Below are 22,286 nucleotides of genomic sequence, written 5' to 3'. Positions count from 1 at the left end.
TTCCTAATCCTCATGAGCAGTAAAAGTTAAATATTGCAGTTAAGTTCTCACATTGCAGAGAACCCCATGGATGGAGTATTTTATACCATTGTGTAAGGTTTTTTTCAACCACAGCCATTAGATTCTTATCAGGGGAAGCTTAGTTTCTGCAGATTATTGGGCTGCCAGTGAACTACTGCACTTCAGGCTGAAGCTGACCTTATCCTTCATAGTACAGTCTAAGGAGATAACCTCCGAGTAAACTCCTCTCCTGATTTAACTGCTGTAGAACCCAGAGGCATGGGAGAAGGTGATTTAAATCAAGGCCCAACACCCAGCCAACCTGTTGCCACTACTGTAAATAGCCCTAATTCAAAAACAAACTTGTCTAAGACTTACCCTTTATTTTGAAAAAACCTTAAAACTAGTCAAAGGTTTCCGTGACATTGTTACAGTCTGAGGCCCAAAGCCACAGCTGTGTGGGCTGTGATTTATCTGCTCTTACTGAAAGTGAGGTGAGGAAAGTGCCCTCCTTGCAACAATAATGTTGAAGGAAAACTCAGCACTGTGTAGAAAGTGATATTGGGAATTCACTTTCTTCCTCCTAGCCAATAAACTGCTGTCCTAGCATGACTGTATGGGGCAATCTGTAGTAAATCTGACCAACTCTAAGGGCTGGCCTAACATGAACATCCCATGGTAACTTCACAAGAATCTTTCTGGTTGTTCCACTCCTGCTTCATTTCCCATTTGGCTAATTACAGGCTACTGGGCCGGGCATATGCCTTCTGTTCCTGTGCTGTAGTGTTACAGTTCACCAACTGTCAGCAGATCAGCAGTAAATAAATTATGGTGGAGGCCTTGTAGCAGATAGTGTAGGATTTCCATTATACTATCATTCCATACACCTGGTTATAGATCCATATGTTGCAATTTAGTCCAGTGTTTAAAGCTGGTTTCACACTGACAAAAGTTTTAGAAGGAACTACCTGATTCACTTATAAGTAGGCTGCAGTTCTGGTAGGCTTAAAGCTTTCTCTGGTCTTGCATCTATACCATTCTAAGGAAAAATTAAAGTAGGGACTGAAGAGGCCCACTGGAACCATCCCAAGCAGGATTTCTTAACCTGCAACTTCAAAGTCAATCAGCTATCAGTCCCTGTTAAGTCACAGCATCCATAACTTCCAGGATGCCCTGCCTTTATTACCATGCAAACATCATGGTATGAGTAAGTAACGTGTGACAGGTGAGAACTACACACCCCCATTGTTAGAAAAATGAGATAAAAGGATTTAATTGTAATTGTACCTTTATAAGTATCTGGCTTAGTTAGTAAAAAGCCAGCTTCTGTAATACCTGAACAATTACTGATAGGCACCTCTACCCCCACAAAATAAATAAAGGCCTAAAAGCTCTATAGTTAAGTTCTCACCTAATATGTTGACCATTCAATTAAATAGAGTAATTTTTTTGAGGAAGCATCTGCTGAAGAATTACACAGATAAAGAAGGGATAGATCATCAAAAGGTTTTCTCCTAATAGTGCTGATGAGGGACTAACTCTACTCATGAAATGTAGCATGTGGAAGATTTACTAAATTTTAAGAACTTTATGGGATAAATCTAACTCCATTTAGGAGCAATACAAGCCTGTAGGTCAAGTCATTTTGATGGCAGTTATTTAAAGGATGGAGAGTTCACCCTGCTTCTTTCCTCCCCTCTTCCCCTTCTAGTCATTCTGGTGTCTGTTTGGTTTCATACAATGCATTGTTCTTCAGCATTAATTATAACAATCTGTCTCCTGGAAAATATCCACGAGTCAGCAAAAACTGCTTAAATTTCCATGTAGCATTTAGCAGTTTCCCTAAAATCTTTTATAAGATCTAACCTATTTCTAGAATTTGGAAGACAAAGAAATATAGTATGCATTTGTAAACAAAACTACAATTTGACATGTCTAGAAACTGAAGAAAAAAAATAGTAAGAGAAAAACCAAACAGAGCTGGACTTCAGACTGATTTGCTATCTGGTAAATAAACTAGGAGACTGTCTAAACAAAGTTAATTTAAATTTAGACCTTCTTATATAATAAACATTAATTCAGAGAAAACTGAAATGCTGTTGTAATTGTAGCTTACCTGCAGAATGCACAGTATGAGGGACTGTCTATATTAAAGTTGCATTGGTCTGTTTAGTTATCCTGGTGCAAATACTTAACATAGATGTGTATTAAACCATGCTTGTAGCAGTTTAGCACATCGTTAAATTAATGGAATTTATCTACACTGGTTTAAGTGCATCTGTGGTAGGAATTTGGACAGGTTCAAACAAATTTGCATATGTCCATGCCTCAGAGATGCTATGTCGATTTTTATATTATGAAAATACAGGTTCCATTAAAAGAAGCTACAACTCTTAATTTATATGCCAAAGTCAAGACTTCCTGTCATGCATGCAAACACAAAAAAGGCAAGACAATTGTACCCACGCAGGTGACTGGCATGGTGGGCAAATCTCCATGATAGTCATCCCAACTTTTAATCTCCTTAATACATTACATACATGGCACTGAACACAGGTAATTTCACTCAAGTATTGCAGTCTGTTTAGTTAAAATCTACACGCGCACGCACACACGTGAACCATTTCAGGTAATTGTTTACTGTATCATTAAAAATAATAAAGGTAATGAAAATGTTATCACAATGATACTCTTACAGCAATAAAGGTTTGAGGCACTGTGGGAAGAGAAGACATTTTCTGGCAAGTTTCATGTTTTGTTGTGACCACGATGGGTCCAGTTTTGTGAAGCATTAACTGCCCTTGAGTTTAATTGGAGCCAAGGAGAGGTCAGGACACTCAGTACCTTCAAAGACCAGGCTCCCTATGTGACAAGAAGTCAGACACGTAGTAAAATGTGCACTTTATGCCCATGATTTTATTATTTGATTTGTCTTCATTGGTTTAATTTTTTCTGGCACTACAGTGTTGTAAGGAAGACAGACACTAGGTCTGTAACTGTGGGTGAAATAATTTTCATTACTGATTCAGAAAAGAAAAAAATCTCAGCAGAGACACTACAATTTGAGAAGGGTGGGGGGCAGAGGCTAATCAATTCCCATAGTCCTGGAGATGGTTGCTTTCAGATCAGAAGGGTGACAGACTAGTCAAGAAGCTTGGGGAAAATTGCACTACTGCTGCCCACGTTGTATCTGGTCTGAGGGCAGAGCACTTCAGTTTCCAGGCCTGTCAGCCTGACACCTTTCAAGAGCACAAAATTCACTTAAAAACTGTCTTAAAATTCAAGAAAACAACTTATACAGCAGCAGTAGTATCTAAGACATTTCCTCTTCACTCAAACGTGAGCATTCTTTTGAAATAGTTTTGAAATTCATCTTGCTGTAATGTCTTTCACTTTGCAATCCCCATCCCCTATCATCTCTAGGGGAGAGGCCCCTCAGTAAAAAACACACAGGAGCTTGTAAATCATTTTTTTTCTTGGTTAGTTGGCTCATTCCTTTCCCTGTCAAGTATGAAATAGCAGTTTCACAGTGAACTTTTGGAGCACCGAACTCTGCCAACCACTGCTCTTCAGAAAAGGCAGCTCTTCGCAGGAAGCAATTCTAGTAATTTTACAGCAAGAAATCAGCACTAACCATTTCCAGCAAGAGAGATGTCTATGGTCTCAATTACAGCAGAGCCAACTGACAAAGAGATGGGACAGAACTAAATTTGAATTTAGATGAGTTTTGGCAACATGTGCCTCTTTTTAAGTACCTATTCCCCCTCTCTGGTTATAAACAAAGCCCATTGTTTGCAGAAGTAGCTAAGCAGGTTTTTGGAATGAGAAACACTTAAAATCCCAGGTGCCATTCATACACAGACAAAAGTCAGGCACACTGAAGAAGTGAGAAGAGACTTGATGCCCAACACGTCAAGTTCCCAGTGGGAAAGTAACCTGCACTTTCTAGCTAATACCATGCATGTGACAGAAACAACTGCAGGTCTGATTGAAAGAAAGGTGCTAAATGGGCAACTGAAGAAAAACAAAAATAAAAAAAAAATACAGTACAAGTGTTGTGGGTAGGAGGGAAGCAGAAAATATTTTAAATACTTCTCTCCTTTTTTCAGATGTTGGGTCAGGTTCTTCAAGATATATACCAAATGCTGTATTTCTCTCTTATCTACAGTCAATGAGAACAAAACAAATGATAAAATCCCCCTCTGTTCTGTACTCTTAATAAAATGCATAGTACAGAGACAAAAGATATCATTCAGATCTGTCAGCTCAGTCTAAACTAATACTGGGACATGAAGTGAGGACGAACACTGTCCAACCGCCGAGTTAAGATTTCACAGCCAGTATCTGTGATCAGAAGAGTGTGCTCAAACTGCGCAGACCGCTTTCCATCTCTTGTCACTGCAGTCCAGCCATCAGGCCAGGTTTCGTCTTGCCACCCACCTAATAAGATAATTATTTAAAGATTAAAACAAAGTATGGACAATATTAATTCTTAAATGTGTCCCTTCTAAATAGGATATACGCGGTGACTGTTATAAATATGAATGTGTATTACACATTGAATCAATTCGTCAGAAGCCTTTTAAAACTTCCAGTTTTGGGCATAATAATCTAGTTGGCTTCTATCACTGCCATACCATGCCTGCTGTTAATAATACACAGCAAAACATATGAAAGACAACAAATGCAGATGGATCTTCAAAGTCAATTTTCTTCACTTCCGTCATTACACTCTTTTAGAGCTTATTAAGATTGTCAGCCTCATCCTGTGATGGCAGCAGACTTACCGTGGCAGTGAGAGTCCCTAAATTGGGGGTATAAAGTTGACTGGCAAGAGGCAAAATTTTGGAGTCCAAGTTAGATCACAGTGTCTCTTCTCTAGCTAGCCAAGTTCAATACCACATTTAAAGACAATTAAATGGTATTTAAAAAAAAAATCAAATGCATTAGGAAACTTCCTTCCCTCTGCCCATTAATTCACCTCTGCTTTCCCCCCCAATACAGGTCACACACTCCACCTTCTTATGAATTCTCCCTACTCAGCCTCACTTTTCCTCACCAGTGAAAACGCACACACCTGCCCTACCTTTGGGAGATTCTCTCTCATTTCCCTCACTCCTCCTCCCAATGAGGAATCTCTACTCCTCCCATCCAGGACTGCCCCCATCCTGTTCCCTGGAGCAGGGGGAATGGAAATACACCTATTTCCCAGAACCTGCTCCTGCAGGACTCAGCAACAGTAGAACACAGGGAATGAAGGTATGGATGCTGCTGGGCTCCGTGTCAGCAGGGGCCAGGGAAGGAGTAAGGAAGGAAAAAAGGGAGAAGGAGCCCAGCTCCTGTAGGATTTTGTAGAGAAATGAGCCTTGGTGGGGAGAATTGGGGGAGGGGGAAGGGGAGAGGGAGGGACAGGGCTAGAAAGGTGCCTCTTCAGAACCCTGGCCTATAAGGGGTTATGGCATCCCCACTGGCTGCACGAAGCTTCACTGCTAGGATAGCGGAGGGGAAAGGAGCAGTGTCCTATGTCCAGTCCAGAAAGGGGTTCCCTCAGCAGCTCTAAGCTAGCTCCCTCCCAGCCCCTCCGAACCGCCACAGCCAGGCAGCTGCAGGTAGGAACCCTTTGTAAATTACAAAGGTAGCTGCAGGATGAAAGAAAAGGCCCTCAGAGCTGGATATGGCCCATTGGCCATATGTTTGACACCCCTAGTTTAGAGGAAGTGCCATAACAACAAATGAAACCCTAGCAAAACCCACATCCTCGCTCTATTTACTTAGCCCCCTTTCGAACTCCTGGCCACTTACCTTCACAGATCATTGGTTCAATTGTAAACACATGACCAGACTTCATCACACCAACAGCCTTATTTTCTGAAATGAAATTAGAATGCGAATTATGGTTGAACACATCTTCCAAGAGTGAAGGACAGAAGGTGTATGGCAGGCTCTATCCTTTTAATGCAGTGTATGCCTGAACTAGGACAGGTGAGGGGAAAAGTCAGAACAGCACTGCAGAGCAACCCACTTTCTTCCAGGTTATACTTCTATCTTCTTCCCCTCCTTTTCTTCTCAAACTAGTATAAATTTTTTGTTATACTTCTATTTCAGGAAAAGTGCTTGCAATTAACTCCTGTCTTTTCTAAACCTCAGTTTTCACTCCATGAAAGTGATGAGCAAACTTAATGTAGACACTCGTACAGAATTTTTTTTTTAAATGGTGAAAAAGCACAAGTGGCAGTCTGAATAAAAAGCATATAGTATAATTGTTTAAAATAAAAATTCAAAAGACGATTTTAAAATGTTAATTTGTTTCCATCATTGATACTCCTCCGAGCAATGTCATATACAAAAGTCAAGAGGGGATGAGATTCAGATAATCTTGCTGTCCAGAGGAGACATGGCAACAAACAGTTCTTTTGTGTTTACTTTGGCAAGTAAAGAGTCATTCTGTTACTTACTATTTTCGCATTACATTTTATTTAGCTAAGGTGTTAGCAGAGGTTTTCAAAGCAGTATAGGGATTTAGGTATATTAATAAAGTTTGAATAGAGAATGTATCAATTTTAGTGGAAGTGTTATGTCTAAGTCACCTACATAGCTTTGAAAAATCTCAACCATTATGTCTTCAGACTGATTTACTGAATACAGTACAGTATATCTTTCTTACACTTAAAGAGGCTTCCCTGTATCCTGATCATGTGCTGCTGTTGCATGCTACAAACAATTACGCTAAGCCTTCACCCCTTTTGTCTCTGTACCAGTTTCATCCTCCTCCTGTAGATTTTTCCTCTAATCTTGTTCAGCAGAGTTTGTGGACTAAATTGAGTGGTTTTGGTGGGGTTCCCCCCCCCCTTAAAAAAAAAATCTATTTGAGTTTAGCCAGAAACTCCACTCTTTTCTCATTAACAGTTCTGCTTTGGATCTTTCCTTTTTGCTTCTGTCACTCATCCAAGCCTAAGGAAAATAATGCCTTTCCCTTCACAAAATGAAGCTTGCTTATTGTCCCCATCAAAAAAATGTCCATTGTCGCAAATAACCAGAAAGAATTTGGGGGGGGGGGGAGAGCGGGGGGTTGGTATAAGATGCCTCCTTTTCAACAGAGACTGGGTATTCACAGAGTTTTACAGGACAAAACTAAAACAAAAGGGAAGTACTACTTTTCCACCATACTATCAGATGATCTCTTTTTTCACTCCCATTAAAGCTGACATGTTAAGAAGGGCCTGAGCAAGAGCCAGTGACTTCTATGTTATCATCCATGACAACAACACAACCATCTGTGTGTGATACAGAGCTTGTCAAGAGTAGGAAGCTGAAGGATTTTTGGCAGCTATGGGAGAGAAGGCGTCATGTCAGGGGAGCTCTAGCAGCTAGAATGGACTGGAGCTGCTTGTCATTGGAGAATTGGTTGGTTTAAGTGGTTGGTTTTGCTTCCCTCCCTCAATTCCCCACTGGTCTTTCAAGTTCTCCCTCTTCCCTACTTTCACTCCCCATTTTACCCCTGCTGTGACTGCAAACCTCTGGCTGCTGCACTGTCATCTTCCAAACTGAGTCCAGCTGTGCTAGCCTCAGACATCCCTTCTCCTCACTGAACTTTGGTACACACTGGTGTGCAGTGAGATCTGTGCTGTTCCAAATCCCAGAGCACGCCACATCACACAGTAATTCAAGTGGAGATAAAGGGATCCAAAACCGATACAGCTACCACAGCAGCCCAAACTTGATGATCATGGCTCTAGGTCACCAAGGAGTAAGTGGGGTACTGGTTACAGCAATTGCTATTCACCATTGGGAATGGAATTCAAAGTTTCAACTCAACCCCATCCATTCCAAATAGCCAGCACTAAGAAAACTGACTAACTGAATCAACAAAATTGTGACTGGTCATGTGGTAAGCTGTCACTCATCCACCACAGCTAGGGTCCATTCCCCACCCCCAGAGTAGATGCACATTGGCTCAACTTGTTCATAGCATACTCTAAATGCAACATTCAAGAAATCACTCTGTAAATACAAAAATCCAAAGTGACAGGCTGTCAAGCCATGTGCACAACTTTAGTATGGGAGGAACAAAAGTTCATCATGTTTATTCATCACTAGCCATGCACTAGCAGATAACTGAACAATACTCACTGGCATAATGTGGCACATTGGGAGCAGTATGGAAAAGCTTATGGATCCCATGCCCACAGTAGCTCCGAACAACTGAAAATCCATTTGCTTGGGCGTGTTTCTGAATAATATTTCCCAGCTCTCTATATCGAACACCAGGTTTTACTGCAAGATAAGACATGCACCATTTTAAAAAGAGCCCTCCCCTCCTTCAATACATTTTACCATCTACAAAGGTTGCCACCGGCATCTCGCTATAGGATAAAATTCCAGGATTTCCACTCTGTCTAGGCATCACTCTGAAGCCTAGAATGTCAGGTGAGTCAGTGTGAAGTGACAGAAACAGCTACAAGCATGGTGTAGGGCTGTTTTTGTTTAGAATATGACCAGGTTCAATCATCACTGGGCTTCATGGTCTGTTACCGTCCAATTTTTAAGTTCTCAGCCATTTTTGGCTTTTTTTACACATGACTTTATGAATTATACCAGTGTGACAACACAGGCTTTCAGCTACCAGTAGCTATACAATAGCGATAGCCGGTATGTCCATCTGCCTTTGTGCATAGCCTCTTGCACCATAGACCATTAAATATAATTCAACAGAAGCTCAGTGTGCAAATGAGCTGAGTCTGACAAGTTGGGAGAGGAGACCAAAGGCGGCCTTGTCTTCCATTATCTCTGTCTCACACAGAGGAAGACAAATGAGAGATAAAGAGGGAAATACCTCCTTCACCAAAAAATGAATTTTTCTTAAATACAAGCTCCTGTCTTAAAGGAACATAGTTGAAATCAACTAGATTTCAAAGAAAGAGTTCAAACTCGTTTGAGACACTACACCTGCCCCTGAGTTCCCCTGAAAATTTTTGTGGGCTTAGCAATCACATTTTCCTATTTAAAAAAAAAAAAAAAAAAATCTCTCTGTATTGTTGCTAGGTAAAAGACCCACACAAACAAGAGAAACCAATTGTACACGTAGTGCTGTCAGGTACACAAAATAAACACAATGAAAAAACAGTGAAGAAACGTGTCTCTCTCTAATCTCATTTTAGATGTTAGTTGTAACAGTCACAGGTAAAAACATTCATTCAGGAGTACGAATTTAAACTTGACTCTGTCTCTTTAGCAGTCCACATGAGGCAGAAAGTTAAGCAAACAAAATGGTTTGGAATAATTATTTTGAGCATTTTTAAAAGGGAGATTCAATATATATTTCTCAGAGAACAAATTTAACTAGAACTCTATCCTGCTAACTCTCTGTGTGTGGAAGCCATGCTAAACCCATCTGGAGGCCCATCACCGAGACAGCTTACAGGTGCATGCTCCCAATTAGTAAATTCATAGCACTATCAAGTTATAAAACCAATTTTCTTCACTTTTCAAATGGTGCTTTTTGTTAAAGCACCATTTGAAAAGTGAAGAAAATGACTTGATAAATATTTTTTTTTTGTTTTTGGAATTTTAAAAAAGTTACTCCTTCCTGGTTTCCCAAAACATCCTATGCGCTCTATCTTTTTTCTAGACTGTGAGCAACTCAGGTCACGTACTCTTATTTATCTTGCAGAGAATCAAATACATATTTGCATGTAACAAACAACAGTGTCATATATGGATCAGTTAATCAAATAGAGATTATTACAGCTTTTCCATGGCAATACTCATTGCAAATAAATGTTGCAACAACTATCAATAGAAACTAAAATACAGCACTTTAAGAGTGACTCTGCATTGTACACTATAAGCATATTCTACTAGCAACATGCATTAAGTATGGTTCTGTAACAGTAGTAATTCCTAAGTATTAGTTCAAACATGAGAGTTCTAATATTAAAAACCAATATAGCATTACACCTTAGGCTTCAGCAATGGTACTTACCTGCATCGATTGCTTGCATTAGGCACTCATAAGTTGTCTGAACTAGTTTCCTTGCACCCTCATCAACTTCCCCAACGTAAAATGTCTCATTCAGATCCCCATGATAACCATTGCGATATATAGTGATATCCACTGCAAAGAACATCAAAGAGAAAACGTCTCACTTCTTGGCCCTTGTTTTGCACAATAGTAATAAAATACGAAGTACTGTTGCAATGCTAGAGTTACATGCCCAAGTGCTCCGAAATAAGAACATTCCAAAACTCCAGTAACACTGACTTGGCCACACTGTCCATATTATAGATTTCATGGTATGAATTAATAAAAGTGTTATGTAGTTAAATTGTTCATATTAATAAAGGCAGAAGGAAAATATATAAGTGCAATACTGCCATAGCAAGCTTATTTCTGAGTGCCTGATTTAACAACCTTAAATGTTGCTGAAACAATTTTTTTGTTTAATTTAAATGGAGGAGGGCGGTATTCAACATATGCACCTTAGAACAGGGGTGGGAAAACCTTTTGGCCTGAGGGCCACATTGGGGTTCCAAAACTGTATGGAGGGCTGGGTAGGGAAGGCTGTGACTCCCCAACCAGCCTGGTCCCAGCGCCCTATCCGCCCCCTGCCACTCCCCCCCCCGACTCCCCCCCCCAGAACCCCTGCCCCACCCACCCCCCCCCCGTTCCTTGTCCCCTGCCCACCCCCTCCCGGGACCTCCTGCCCCTAACCGCCCCCCCCAGAACCTCTGCCCCATCCAACCGCCTCCTGCTCCCTGTCCCCTGACTGCCCCCGGGGACCCTCTGCCCCTTATCCAACCCCACCGCTCCCTGCTCCCTTACATGCTGCTCAGAGCAGCATGTCTGGCCACCACACCACCGCGGTGCCCAACAGGAGTTCATAGCCCCACTGCCCAGAGCGCTGGCAGCATGGCGTGCTGTGGCTGCAGGGGAGGAAGGACAGCGGCGGAGGGTCTGGGGACTAGCCTCCCTGGCCAGGAGCTCAAGGCCTGGGCAGGATGGTCCCGCAGGCCCTGTAGTTTGCCCACCTCTGCCTTAGAATCTCTTGTATCTCTGCCAGACTCCAAAATTTAAGTAGCTGTGCAATATCCCAACCTTTTAGCTCATTGTAAGTAATTTCAACTATGCAAGCTCAGTACATAATTTTTTAACTGTCACCTCTTTGTTAAATCAAACCCCATTTATTTCCAAATGAAAACAGGCAATAGTCCTTAATGAGCACTAAAAGCATGTCTTCCCTGCAAAGCATAAGTAAAAATACCCATGACCAGCTTGAATCTAGCAAGCATGGATAACAACAGTAGTGAAGATGTGATAGCACAGGCTTTAACACAGGCTAGCAACCTGATCAGACCCAGGAGGCTACCCTAAGTTCAAGCCTGTGCTGTCACATCTTTACTACTATTGTTACACGTGCTACTTAGATTCAAGCTAGTCATAGGTCTGCCTACCTGTGCTACAATCATAACTTTACTTGCAATGAAGACATACTCTAAATCCATGCCAAGTCACAAAGTTCAGTTATTTTTGCTGTAGTCCTGTCCAAGACAGTGTGAATGGAAAATTTATTTGAATGGGAAAAGTTTATACTAAAAAAAGTTTACTAACATTTAAATTTTGACATAGACAGACCACGGAAGTTTTCAGCCCCAAATGGGGAATGTTTCAGAAAGTTATGATCGTGTGAAAAGAGTTATGTATGAGAATTATTTTGCAACAGTGATTATGGCAGGTATCTGTGAAGAACAGGAGGATGAACTGCAATAATGTATGAATACTGTATGGGATCTGACTATGGCTATATGACAACTATATTGATGACTGGAATGTTTACTAGGTGCATATGTTGGTTTAGTTTAATTGCAGGGTTGTGGGAAACTAACTGGACCGTATCACAATAGATCCACGTAATCAACCTCTCAGTAAACTTTTTGGGAGTCATTAAACCAACGCCTGAGCTTTTAGCTGCAAAGATGTTACTTCTAGGTGTCAGACAAGTTATAGACCAGTTTTCCCCGTGCTGGGAGCCAACAGATCAAAAGGACTTTAAACAGTAAAAAAAAGTCACACTCTGTCCAGAGGGGGAAGACAGTTGTCAAGGAGCTGTTCCCTGGTAACAGACTGACACACACATGCCCTTGGAGGTCTGGAGAAGTCAGGCCTTCCTAAACTTCCACAGGGATGGTAAGCTTTAGGAAAGACAGACATGTATGTAGTCCTTTTAGTGTTTTAAAACCCCATTTCTTTTATGTTATGTTTTATTCCTACTACTAAGATTGAACAATACTTTGATTTAAGAAAGCTGTTTTGGATCACTGTATTTACTACAGATCACAGCTCCCAAAGGGAAGAGTTGCAGGTGCCAAATCCAATCGGGCCTTCTGGCGAAGCACAGTTGATCCACACAAGGCTAAAGCCTGGGACCTGAGTGGAAGAATTCCACCCCAAGAAAGGGGTAGGCATGAGGCCTGATACTAGGGGGCTGTACTCAGAAACCAGAGAAAGGAGACAGAGATACAGCTAGCCCTGTCACCGTGACAGTATCCACCAAATATCATTGTACATTTATGTTATGCTCTTCCACCCAAAAGGATCCCAAATTGCTTTACAAACAAAATTAAATAGAAACTCAGGCCCCCCATATAGAAAACATCTGGGCATGCACTTAACCATAAACATACAAGTAGTCCCATGTGAGAACTGGAGGTGAAAAGGACTACGAACAAGAGTGAAACTGGCTTCATTTATTTTCATTGTCAAAGCTAAGAGAAAATGCAAAAAGTAAAAGTTAAAAAATTACTTGTAAAGTACTCCATCCAGTCAAAAGATTCAAGGGCCCAGAACACCACAATCAAAAATAATACTGCACTTAGACTGCAAGCTCCTCTGGGAAAGGACTTGCCATTTTGTGTCTCTATAAAAACCCTGAGCCACAAGGATGCTATACAGTAGACCTAACATGATAATAAATATGATCAAAAACCATCCTACTAACAATTTATCCCAAACTAATCAAGGATAATAATTTCTACCATTAAAACAGTCAATGTACCATCATTTTGTTCTGTGTTTGTACAGTGCCTAGCACAATAGGTTTCTGATCCATGACTGGGGCTCCTGGGCAATAAATAAATAAATAAATATACTATGATAATTAAAAAGCTGTTAAAATTGGTCTTTTGTCCAACTCTAATTAGTTGGAATTTTACTCAATCCATGAATTTGGATATGTAGTTGCTAAATGTAACAAAAAAGCTAACTAATGAGTAAAGAAAAATAAAACATGCTTGAAGAAATAACTTCCAACCATGATGCACCATCCTAAATCAAAACTTTGCCCCACTGAGAGTTTCAACTGTAAAGATTAGATGCAAGCAGAGCTGTTGAAAGGTTTGACTTTTACATCACCTACCATTAACAATATCACCCTCTTGCAATGGCCGCCTGTCAGGAATTCCATGGCAGATCACTTCATTCACTGACGTACAGCATGACTTAGGGAAATTATAATAATTCAGCGGGGAAGGATAGCAGTTCCTTGCAATGCAGGCCTAAAACAGATTTAGAAAATATATACATATTATACTTTAGATTAGCAAAGATATTCGTAAAGGAGAACAGATTTGCAGTATGACTGATATTTTAAATTCTCTCTGTATTAGCAGCGATGCTTGAAAATATTTCCTCAAATGCTTTCCCCTGCCCCCCCAATTTGTTTAGACTCCTGACATGCTCTCTCTCAGTTTAATTTGTTTATTTTTATTTTTTGCATTTCCTCTCAATATTGACAGTATGAAACAAGCTTCATTTATTTTCTTTTGTTTATAGCCATTTTCACTTCCAGTTATCAATGCTGCAATATTTGGCTTGTTAAATATCTTGTGGGAATATTTATTTGTTTAAAAGCTAACTATTTTGGAGTGGGTGCTTTTTTAAACAATGGAAATATTTTGGCTAGTCTACAACTTCATAAAATTTCATTTTTACAAAAAGTAAAGGCTGAACACAATTTAAGTTGGCACCATGCCTTTAAAACTTTTTTTGTTTTAATTATATAACTTCTTTGTCTTTCTGTAACAGTTTAAAAGTTCTATACAGACACAGACACACAAAGGCCTGGTCTACACTAAGAAGTTAGGTCCAAGGAAGCCACAGTAAGTCGACCTGTTAATGTATGCGTCTACACTACCAGGTCCTTTATGCCGACCTAAGACACCTCAACTTCTGTAATCCACCTCTGGGAGAGGATAGCACTAAGTTCGATTTTCATGGGTCGACTGCGAGGTAGTGCAGATGCAGCGTTGTGTAATTCAACTTAATTGGCCCCCAGGTGGTGTCCTGCAATGCTCATCTGTGAGCCCTCTGGAGATCATTCTCAACTCTGCTGCACTGCAGCCAGGTACACAGTAAACAGCTCCTCCCATGCTAAAGCCCCAGGAATTTTTGATTTCCCATTTCCTGTTTGCTCAACATTGGAAGCATGCCAGCGTGAGCACAGCTGATCATGGAGACTACACGCCCCAAACGCACTCCAGCCTGGTCTGCACAGGAGGTGGTGGATCTCATCGCTGTGTGGGGAGAAGAGTCATGCAGTCCGATCCAGCAGAAGAAACACTGACATCTACACAATGATTGCTTGAGGAATGGGGGGAGAAGGGCTACACGAGGGACACACAGCAGTGCCGAGTGAAAATAAAAACTTCGCCAAGCGTACCAGAAGGCAAGGGAGGCGAACAGTCGTTCTGGTGCTGAACCCCACAACATGCCAGTTCTACAACGAACTGCATGCGATTCTCGGGGGTGACCCTACTAGCACCCCCACAAGCAACGTGGACACCTCACCAGTGAGAGTGTCTAGGGACAAGGAGGATGATATGGTGGATGAGGAAGAGGAGGAGGATGGGAGATAAGTGAGCAGTGGATCCATTCTCCCCGAGAGCCAGGAAATATTTTTAACCCTGGAGCCTTGTGGGTTGCAGGACATCACAGTGGCCGACCGTGATGCCGGGGAAGGCACCTCTGGTGAGTATATAGTTACAATCAAAGTTCAGTTAAACTTTAGCGGGCACACACATTCAGTGATATTGCATGTTTACTGTGAAGAAAAAGTGAGATGCTGTGGTTCTCTGCTTACAAGAGGGAGCTCTAGCTATGCATAGGGTCACCCCTGGAAAAGACTGTTTATGTAGACTGGGATATCCATGAAGGATTCCCAGGCTATCTCTAGGAAACTTTCATGGAGGTACTCTGTAATCCTTTGCAGAAGGTTTCTGGCTAGGGCAGTCTTATTTCTTCCACCATGGTAGGACACTTTCCCATGCAACTCCTGAATTAATTCTGCTGACATCATGGTGGTACACAGCTTAGCAGCAGAAGGACCTAGTCTATACCCAGACACCTGCAGCATCTCCTTCCTTTCCGCCTCGGTTACCCTCAGGAGACTGATATCATATAGGGTCACCTAGGAAAGTTCTCATTAAAAGTGCTCTTACAAGGGGGAGGGGGAGGGCATGTAGACCCACCCACCCCTACATTCCAGATCACCAAACCAAGTTGCCGCTAATGTGCCTTTACTGTGCTCGGCCTGGATCAGCAAGTAGTTTAAAGTGGCTGATATGGGACTGGTGCCCCACATGAGAGATTCTGCAATTTGGGAGTGAAAAAGTTTCCCCCTCTCCCTCCCCCCCTTTGTAAACAGCTTCCCATGGTGCTTTGGGAAAGGGCCATTGTTCGACTAGCTATGTCTGCTCCCAACATGAGCCTGCCATAAACTTCATTAAAAGTGCGGTCATCCATGAGCGGGGGGAGGGGGGGGGGGGGGGGGCCACTACGCACCATGTCTGGAGCAGCAAAATGGCAGTGAATGGTTACGGATTCTGATTATGTTATGGCTTGCACCTAGAGTAATAAGTTTGGGGGGGTTTTTTGTTGTTTTTTTTTTAAATGGAAATGGCCTTGCTATGAAAACATTTTATTAATGTACAATGGCTCCTTTATTTTTCCCCCATGACTGACAGCTGGAAATGTGTCTTTCGGCATGTCATCAACACCTGAAAGCAGACTTTCGCTGATTAGGAGGAGGAGAAAGAATGCGGAGGACATGTTCACCGAGATAATGAACACCTCTGGGACAGCTGACGCAGAGCTGAGAGCGTGGAGGATTTCACTGTCTGAGAAGTTAGACATGGACATGGAGAGCAGGAAAGCTTCCAATGACTGAGAGCGTGCAGCACAGGATGAGATGCTTCAGATGATGAGGGACCAAGCAGACATGTTGAGGCGTCTGGTTGAACTGCAGGAACAGAAGCAGGAGGGTAGAGTCCATCTGCAGACCCTGGTGGACAGGCAGCCAGCATCACCTGGCACAGAATCACCCTCCCCAACACGTTCCATGACACATGGGAGAAAGTCCATTATCCCTTTCACTTAACTCAGGGGGAGGGTACAAGGAACAGAAGGTGCCCATTCACAGACCTTTGATGGCCTGGAATGTGGTGTTATGTTACACAGTTGAAAATGTTTCTCCCATTCCAACTTTACAACCCCTTTTCCCCAAGGTTACCATTTTTTCCTCTGTTCTCCCTCTTTACTTATGTTTGTTAAATAAAGTAAATGGATTCAAGAAATAATTGTTCTTTATTGAGTAGAAGCACTGGGCTTGGGCAGGGGAGGGGAGGTTGGCTTTACAGGGACAGTGACACAAGCCAGGTGAAGGTTTGAAAAAGCACAATGCAGACAAGCAGCTCAAATTACTGTGACTCATTACTGAAACAGCTTTTCAAAGCCTCGTGGATATGCAGCGCCCCTTGCTTTGCTCTTCTTATTGCCCTGGTGTCTGGCTGCTCAAAAATGGCTCCCAGGCGATCTGTCTCAACTGCCCACCCCTGTGGAAAAGTTTCCCCCTTTTTTCCTCCACAGATATCATGGAGCACACAGCAGGCAGCTATAACCATGAGGATGTTCTCCTCACTAAGGTCCAACCTTGTTAATAGACTTCTCCAGCGCCCCTTCAAACGACCAAAGGCACATTCAACCACCAGTCAGCACTTCCTGAGCCTATAGTTGAACCACTCCTTACTGCTGTCCAGACGGCTGGCGTATGGTGTCATGATCCATGGGAGCAAGGGGTAGGTGGGGTCCCCCAGGATAACTATAGACATTTCAACATTGTCAATGTTCATTTTGTGGTCTGGAAAGAAAGTCCCGGATTGCAGCTTTTTGAACAGACAGGAATTCCTAAAGATAAGCGTGTCATGAACCTTTCTCAACCATTCTATGTTGATGTCGATGAATTGCAACCTGTGATCCACCAGCACTTGCAACACCATTGAAAAGTATCCCTTTCGATCTATGTACTCTTTGGCAAGGTGGTCTGGTGCCAAGATGGGGATATCTATCGCCCCACCACAATTAGGGAACCCCATCGCGGCAAAACCATCCACTATGTCCTGCGCATTTCCCAGACTCACTACTCTTCATAGCAGAAGTTGCTTAATGTCCCTGCACACTTGGAGCACAGGGACTCCCACAGTTGGTTTACCTACTCCAAATTGATTCCCCACTGACTGGTAACTGTCTGGCGTTGCAAACTTCCAAATAAATAGCGATCGCTGCTCGCTTCTCCACTGTCAGAGCAGCTCTCATTTTTGTGTTGCTGAACTGCAGGGCAGGGGAAAGCTCTGCACAAAGTTCCTGGAAGGTGGCCTTCTGCATTCAAAAGTTCTACAGCCACTGCTTGTCATCTCATACCTGCAAAACGATGCAGTCCCAACAGTCAGTGCTAGTTTCACGGGACCAGAAACGGTACTCAGAGTGCAGCTGCTCTGTGACTGCCAGCAGCAACTGTGAATTGTTTTTTTCAATGGCTTGCAGCAGGGCTGCTTGCAGAACACCACTATGTTCCAGGTAGTGGACCCTACTTCGGCTCTGGAAATACTGCAGAAGGCACGTGTTTGAGATGCTCACAGCAAGAGTGCACAACTGAGCAGGCTCCATGCTTCTGGGGTTATGGCACACGCGTGGCAGTTTTAAGGAATGAAAACCACTGTTTTGTTTGCCATTGATATGAGGGAGGAAGCACAGTGCATCATGGGATGCCAATGCAATGTTCCCATTCTCCCCGCAACAATATTTTGGTCCCATGAGGAATTGCACAAACTTTCCAAAACACACTGTGACAAGTTGCACTTTGGGATAGCTTCTCATGATGCACTGCTAGTGAGAATGCACTCCATCAAGACAATGAGCATGGTGTGGCCACGCACAACCGACTTAATTAAAGGGGGGGAGGGATAGCTCAGTGGTTTGAGCATTGGCCTACTAAACCCAGGGTTGGGAATTCAATTCTTGAGGGGGCCAATTAGGGATCTGGGGCAAAAATCTGTCTGGGGATTGGTCCTGCTTTGAGCGGGAGCTTGGACTAGATGACCTCCTGAGGTCCCTTCCAACCCTGATATTCTATGATTTGGAGGTTTGAGGTCGAATTAGATAAAGTCAACTTAATTTTGTAGTGTAGACAAGCACAAAGTAACTCTGGAAAAATAAAATTGCTCCTAAAACAGTTATTAACATTATTCACTGCTACCAGTCTGTTTTATGCAAGGCTTGCCAGCCACTAATTTTTTTGGCCCCTAACAATTTACATGCTGGCTGCTCCTACTGAAAATCTTAAGAGTAAGTTAGTTTCATTCCTGTTAAACCATATTAAACATGAATCTTCAGGAGGGCTCAGCATCCTCCACTCCTCTCAGCAGTTGTTCCCTCTTGCTCTTGGCCCAGCTGCCCTGAATGCAGATAGCAAAGTAGCTAACATAAGGCTCCTCCACCTCAGCTATTTGCACCTGACATTACAAGATCTGCAGGAACTGCTGCACTCGTTGTACACTCCACAGTAACCCTGTCCCCAATATAAACAAATTCCTAACTGGACTTTATGAAAACCACAAAATCAAAATAAATTAGAACAACTTAAGCCCCCATCCAGCAAAGCACTTACTAGACTCTTGCTGGATTTGGGTCTTCAGCTGCCATGTACAATTCAGGCAAATTGTTCCAGAGCAGGGGAGGCTAGTGGGTCAACATGAGCTATATTCATGGATTCTGCATAACAGCCAGCTCCATCCCCATTCTCTTAAACTCCCCAGTGTGATTCCTGGCAGGGGACCTTTGGAGCCTCTACTTTTGGGTGGGGTTCAGGGTTTTAAATGTAATTTTCTTGCTATGTAAATATTGTAATGTCTATTACCTAGTAGCTTTAAACTGAGAGGGTGTGAGTTTTTTTTAAGCTGGAAATTGAAGGTAGTTTGGAAATACAGAAAATCAGATAGACATTTTGGCAGGAACACACACCACACAGTCCTACCAAACAGAAGGGATAAAAGACCACGTAACAAATCCTAAAGTATGTTAAAGTAGCCTTACTAGATGGACGGCATGATCTATTTCTTCAGTAGTTATGCCTGGTTTCACCATCATGGCAGCAACATCCAACACTTCTCTAGCAAGCTGTAAGTGAGAGATCACAAACTACTTATTTAAAAATATACACAGCCTGAGTCACTAGAACACTAAGTAACCCCCAAGAGGGGAGCAGTCAATCTCTTGTGGATATAACTAGGATGCTAGGGAAGTTGTGCTAGGATGAAAGGGAAAATTAGGACTTTTGGAAATCAATGGGACTTGTACTTCTAAATCACTCAGACACCTTTGAAAAGTCCACTTACTGTTTATAATTAATTGAACATAGAATCCTGCCAAGTGAAATAAACCACTTAATTAAACCTGGAAGTTATCATCAAGAAACTAATTACAACTAGAAAGTTCTTATTCAACAGATCTACTTATTTTGGAGGCTGCTAGTCCCGTTAGCACCACCATCAACAACTATTGGGGGGGAGGGGGTGGAATTCTGGTCTCACTTATACATTATCAACAGAATTATTGGCTAAGTTCCCATATTTTGTTCCCAGGGAAATAACCCACTTCCTTCCCTGATAAACCAAGGAACAAACCACACCCATGTACTTATTCGCGACACTGATACTGACTTGGACTCTTTATACATTCAATGGGTGGTGTACCCAAGCCCACTTATCCACTGACGCTCTAAAAACTACCACACCCCAAGCTGGGTCTATGCTGCTTAGGTGATATGTATGCATCTCGTGATCCTTGTAACCGATACCTGTAATCCCTCATAACTCATGCCAGACCACAAATGTGCAGTACCTTCCCTCTTAACTTGTGTATATTTAATTTTAAACATTATCTTTGTTACTGGATATATCACAGCCAGAAAGTAGCCAGATTGACTTTCAGATCTCAGATTGATTTTGCAGTGGTGACAGGTAGAAAAATTATCTTTTCACTTGCAAATAAGCAAATTTGATCTGGAGTTGCTGGGAGAGAAACAGAGGCAGACGCATGCCAATTTTAGTCAGTCACTTTTCAGAGTATAACTGCACTTTCAAAGTTCATACCCTTAAGGTGAATTGTCATAAACTAGTAAAATCATGAGTTCTCTAGATTTATGGAGAGCATACACATTCTGTAAAACAAACTCACCCTACACACTAATCGCATTCCTTCTATATCTTCAGATGAGAGGATTTTTATTTGAGAAGTTCCTTTAAGTGCCTGTTCTGATTCAGACATACCTTAAAAAAAAAATTGGATTATATTTAGGGTCAAATTTTACACACACACACACACACACACACACACACACACACACCCCTCTCCCTCTTAAAGTACTTAAGGTAATAAAAATGTACCTCTTTTCAACAAACACACTGACAATAAACTCACCAGTCAAGGCAACATTAACATCTGACCAAACTCAATTCACATGCCTTCCCACACAAACTCCCCAGGTCCTCACCTCCACACCAAACTCTCATCCATTTCCAGCATACAATCACCCATAATGCCCACAGCCAATTACTCAAAGTCTTGCTCAAACATACAATTTTAACTCCAACATCAGATGTTCTAAGGAAACAGACGTTTCTGTCTATTGGTAAAATATAGTAATATTGCAAAGGGTGGAGCTAAGGCTATATGTTTGCATGTGATTGAAGAACTGGTTACAAAGTAGTTGAATGAATAATTTTCTACAGGAGGCAGAGAACATTACAAAGGCTTGTGAAAGTAGCTAACATTGTAACATTGGTGTAAAAATTGCTGTACCCGTCCGATGGAAAAGTGTTCAACTTATTCCCATTGTGGCTTTGTGCAACATCACCATTCTATAATTTCAGTTAAAAATAAATAATGACTATCAAAATCAATACTTTGTATTATTTTGATATTTAGTTTAATAACAAATAATTTAAGTTTGTCTAAGGTTTAAAAATGAATTCTGAGTAACATTTTTCTTTATTGTCTAACATTAACTTATTAACATTTCCCAATGTAAAAAAGAAGAACCACCAAATTGGTTTTGAAGACTCTTTCTCTCCCTAAGTAAGAGCCTGGCACTAAAATGCCAAGTGTCTTCTCCAATGATTGGTGTTGAAAAAAACAAGTCAAGCAAAAATATCTATAGACCATTTTCCAGTACATTTGCAACAGGGATCCTTATGTCACTGGGAATAGTTTTATGGAATTAGTCATGTGAGTCAACTTTTGAAATAATCCTTGTTACATGTACTTTGTTATTCAAAAAGGCACAGACCTAGTGCTGTATTTTGAGAACAGAGTTCCAAATGCACCTGTGGATGACAACTCACTACAAGTTCTGGAGTATCTATGAAACACATGCAACCTTATTGCTCAAAAGGATTTTGTCATGAAAGGTCTGTTAAAGACAAATTCCTCTCTCCCATTACTTCACTATAAGAAGTTTTAAGAATACGTGCAGCCTAAATTAACAGAAGTAAACATTTTAAATTGTGATGCATTTCAAATTACCTAGTGGGTGATCAGCATAATCTGGTCTCTGAATATAACTTGGCACAGGCCTCGTTGGCATCTAAGTGAATCACAGTCAAAGCTAGTTAGATTGTAAAAGCACTTATAGTCATAAAAACAAGCAAAGACCCATACATAAAACTTAATACAATTAAACCTGGCAAATCCTACTCATTGATTATCCCCAAGCCCTATAGTTTACACACACACACAAATCTCTCTCTCCACTCATTTTTCAGCAAAGATTTAGCGGTAAAGCCAAATCTTCCGAAGTCTATTACTACATCCTCATTGCTTTTAATACTATACAACCTTTAGTAGCCTTCATAAAAAAAAAAAAAAAAAAAAAAAAAAAAATCACACTTCACATGTGGAT

General features: G+C 41.6%; 1 protein-coding gene across 1 annotated transcript in view; it reads right to left on the bottom strand.

Annotated features, from left to right (window-relative positions):
* Nucleotides 1-2,456: 2,456 nt before the first annotated feature.
* METAP1 (methionyl aminopeptidase 1) overlaps nucleotides 2,457-22,286 on the bottom strand; it is a 43,735-nt gene continuing 23,905 nt past the window's right edge. Inside the window, exons 4-11 of the mRNA XM_034771634.1 lie at nucleotides 21,911-21,971; nucleotides 20,564-20,655; nucleotides 19,421-19,504; nucleotides 13,413-13,551; nucleotides 9,983-10,114; nucleotides 8,131-8,274; nucleotides 5,803-5,868; nucleotides 2,457-4,440 (exon numbers count right to left, since the gene is read on the bottom strand). Of these exons, the coding sequence (XP_034627525.1) occupies nucleotides 4,277-4,440; nucleotides 5,803-5,868; nucleotides 8,131-8,274; nucleotides 9,983-10,114; nucleotides 13,413-13,551; nucleotides 19,421-19,504; nucleotides 20,564-20,655; nucleotides 21,911-21,971 (882 nt within the window). The 3' untranslated portion in view covers nucleotides 2,457-4,276. The remainder of the gene's footprint in view (nucleotides 4,441-5,802; nucleotides 5,869-8,130; nucleotides 8,275-9,982; nucleotides 10,115-13,412; nucleotides 13,552-19,420; nucleotides 19,505-20,563; nucleotides 20,656-21,910; nucleotides 21,972-22,286) is intronic.

Source organism: Trachemys scripta, chromosome 5, assembly GCF_013100865.1.
Source record: "Trachemys scripta elegans isolate TJP31775 chromosome 5, CAS_Tse_1.0, whole genome shotgun sequence".
Lineage (NCBI taxonomy): Eukaryota > Metazoa > Chordata > Testudines > Emydidae > Trachemys > Trachemys scripta.
The sequence above is the reverse complement of the archived record's forward strand: the minus strand, read 5'-3'. Positions and strand labels throughout refer to the sequence as shown.